Source organism: Fukomys damarensis, unplaced genomic scaffold, assembly GCF_012274545.1.
Source record: "Fukomys damarensis isolate Sample0158 unplaced genomic scaffold, DMR_v1.0_HiC HiC_scaffold_24, whole genome shotgun sequence".
Classification (NCBI taxonomy): Eukaryota; Metazoa; Chordata; class Mammalia; order Rodentia; family Bathyergidae; genus Fukomys; species Fukomys damarensis.
Genome location: NW_022900936.1, coordinates 3,993,456 through 3,994,105, shown reverse-complemented (window position 1 = coordinate 3,994,105; position 650 = coordinate 3,993,456). Strand labels below are relative to the sequence as shown.

Below are 650 nucleotides of genomic sequence, written 5' to 3'. Positions count from 1 at the left end.
CGGCGAGGGATGGATCTGCCGGACCTGGGGCACTCGCAGCCTGAGGGCACCGGGGCACCGCTGCCTGCAGCTGTAGCCGTGGCGGCCGAGGCCAAGGCCGGGAGGCTTAGCGTGTCCCCCTGCCCCTGTATGCGTCGTCAGGGTGGGGTCATTCACCTTGGTCACTGTTTCGAACATCGGGATCAGGACAAACTTGATGAACCCAATCTGGGCTGTGGCTTTGGTCACTTTGTCTCGGTCCATGAAGGGGGCCACGGGAAGGCCTTCCGACTTCTCACGGTCACTCTGCGGGGAAAGCCGGGGACAGCGGCGTTAAAGGCAGGAACCTGGGGATGGCAGGGCTCCGCGGATCCTGGAGGAAGAGCAAAGCAGCCCCAGCACGCGCAGCCCAGCCCTCCTCCCTCGGGAGCACGGTCGGCTGAGTCCCCGGGCCAAAGGCATTGCTGGGTGGCTCACGGCCCTCTGTCGTCTGTGAAGCCACCGCCTTGCTGCTGTGCTTGTCAGCTGACCGGGTCACGGTTCACCCTAAGAGCGCCTCCATGTGGGGTGGGGGTGGCGGCTCTGCGGGCCTCCTACCTGCATGAAATACTCCTCCAGCAGACAGTCCACCCATGGCTCTGCCACTTCTGTGGGCCGCACCTCGTTGGAGA

At 64.9% G+C, this 650-nt stretch overlaps 1 protein-coding gene across 1 annotated transcript in view; it reads right to left on the bottom strand.

The window, feature by feature from the left end:
• The window catches only part of Pde9a (phosphodiesterase 9A), a 65,557-nt gene that overhangs the window by 2,608 nt on the left and 62,299 nt on the right, over positions 1–650 (bottom strand). The window contains exons 16-17 of the mRNA XM_010636497.3: positions 577–650; positions 157–285 (exon numbers count right to left, since the gene is read on the bottom strand). Of these exons, the coding sequence (XP_010634799.1) occupies positions 157–285; positions 577–650 (203 nt within the window). The remainder of the gene's footprint in view (positions 1–156; positions 286–576) is intronic.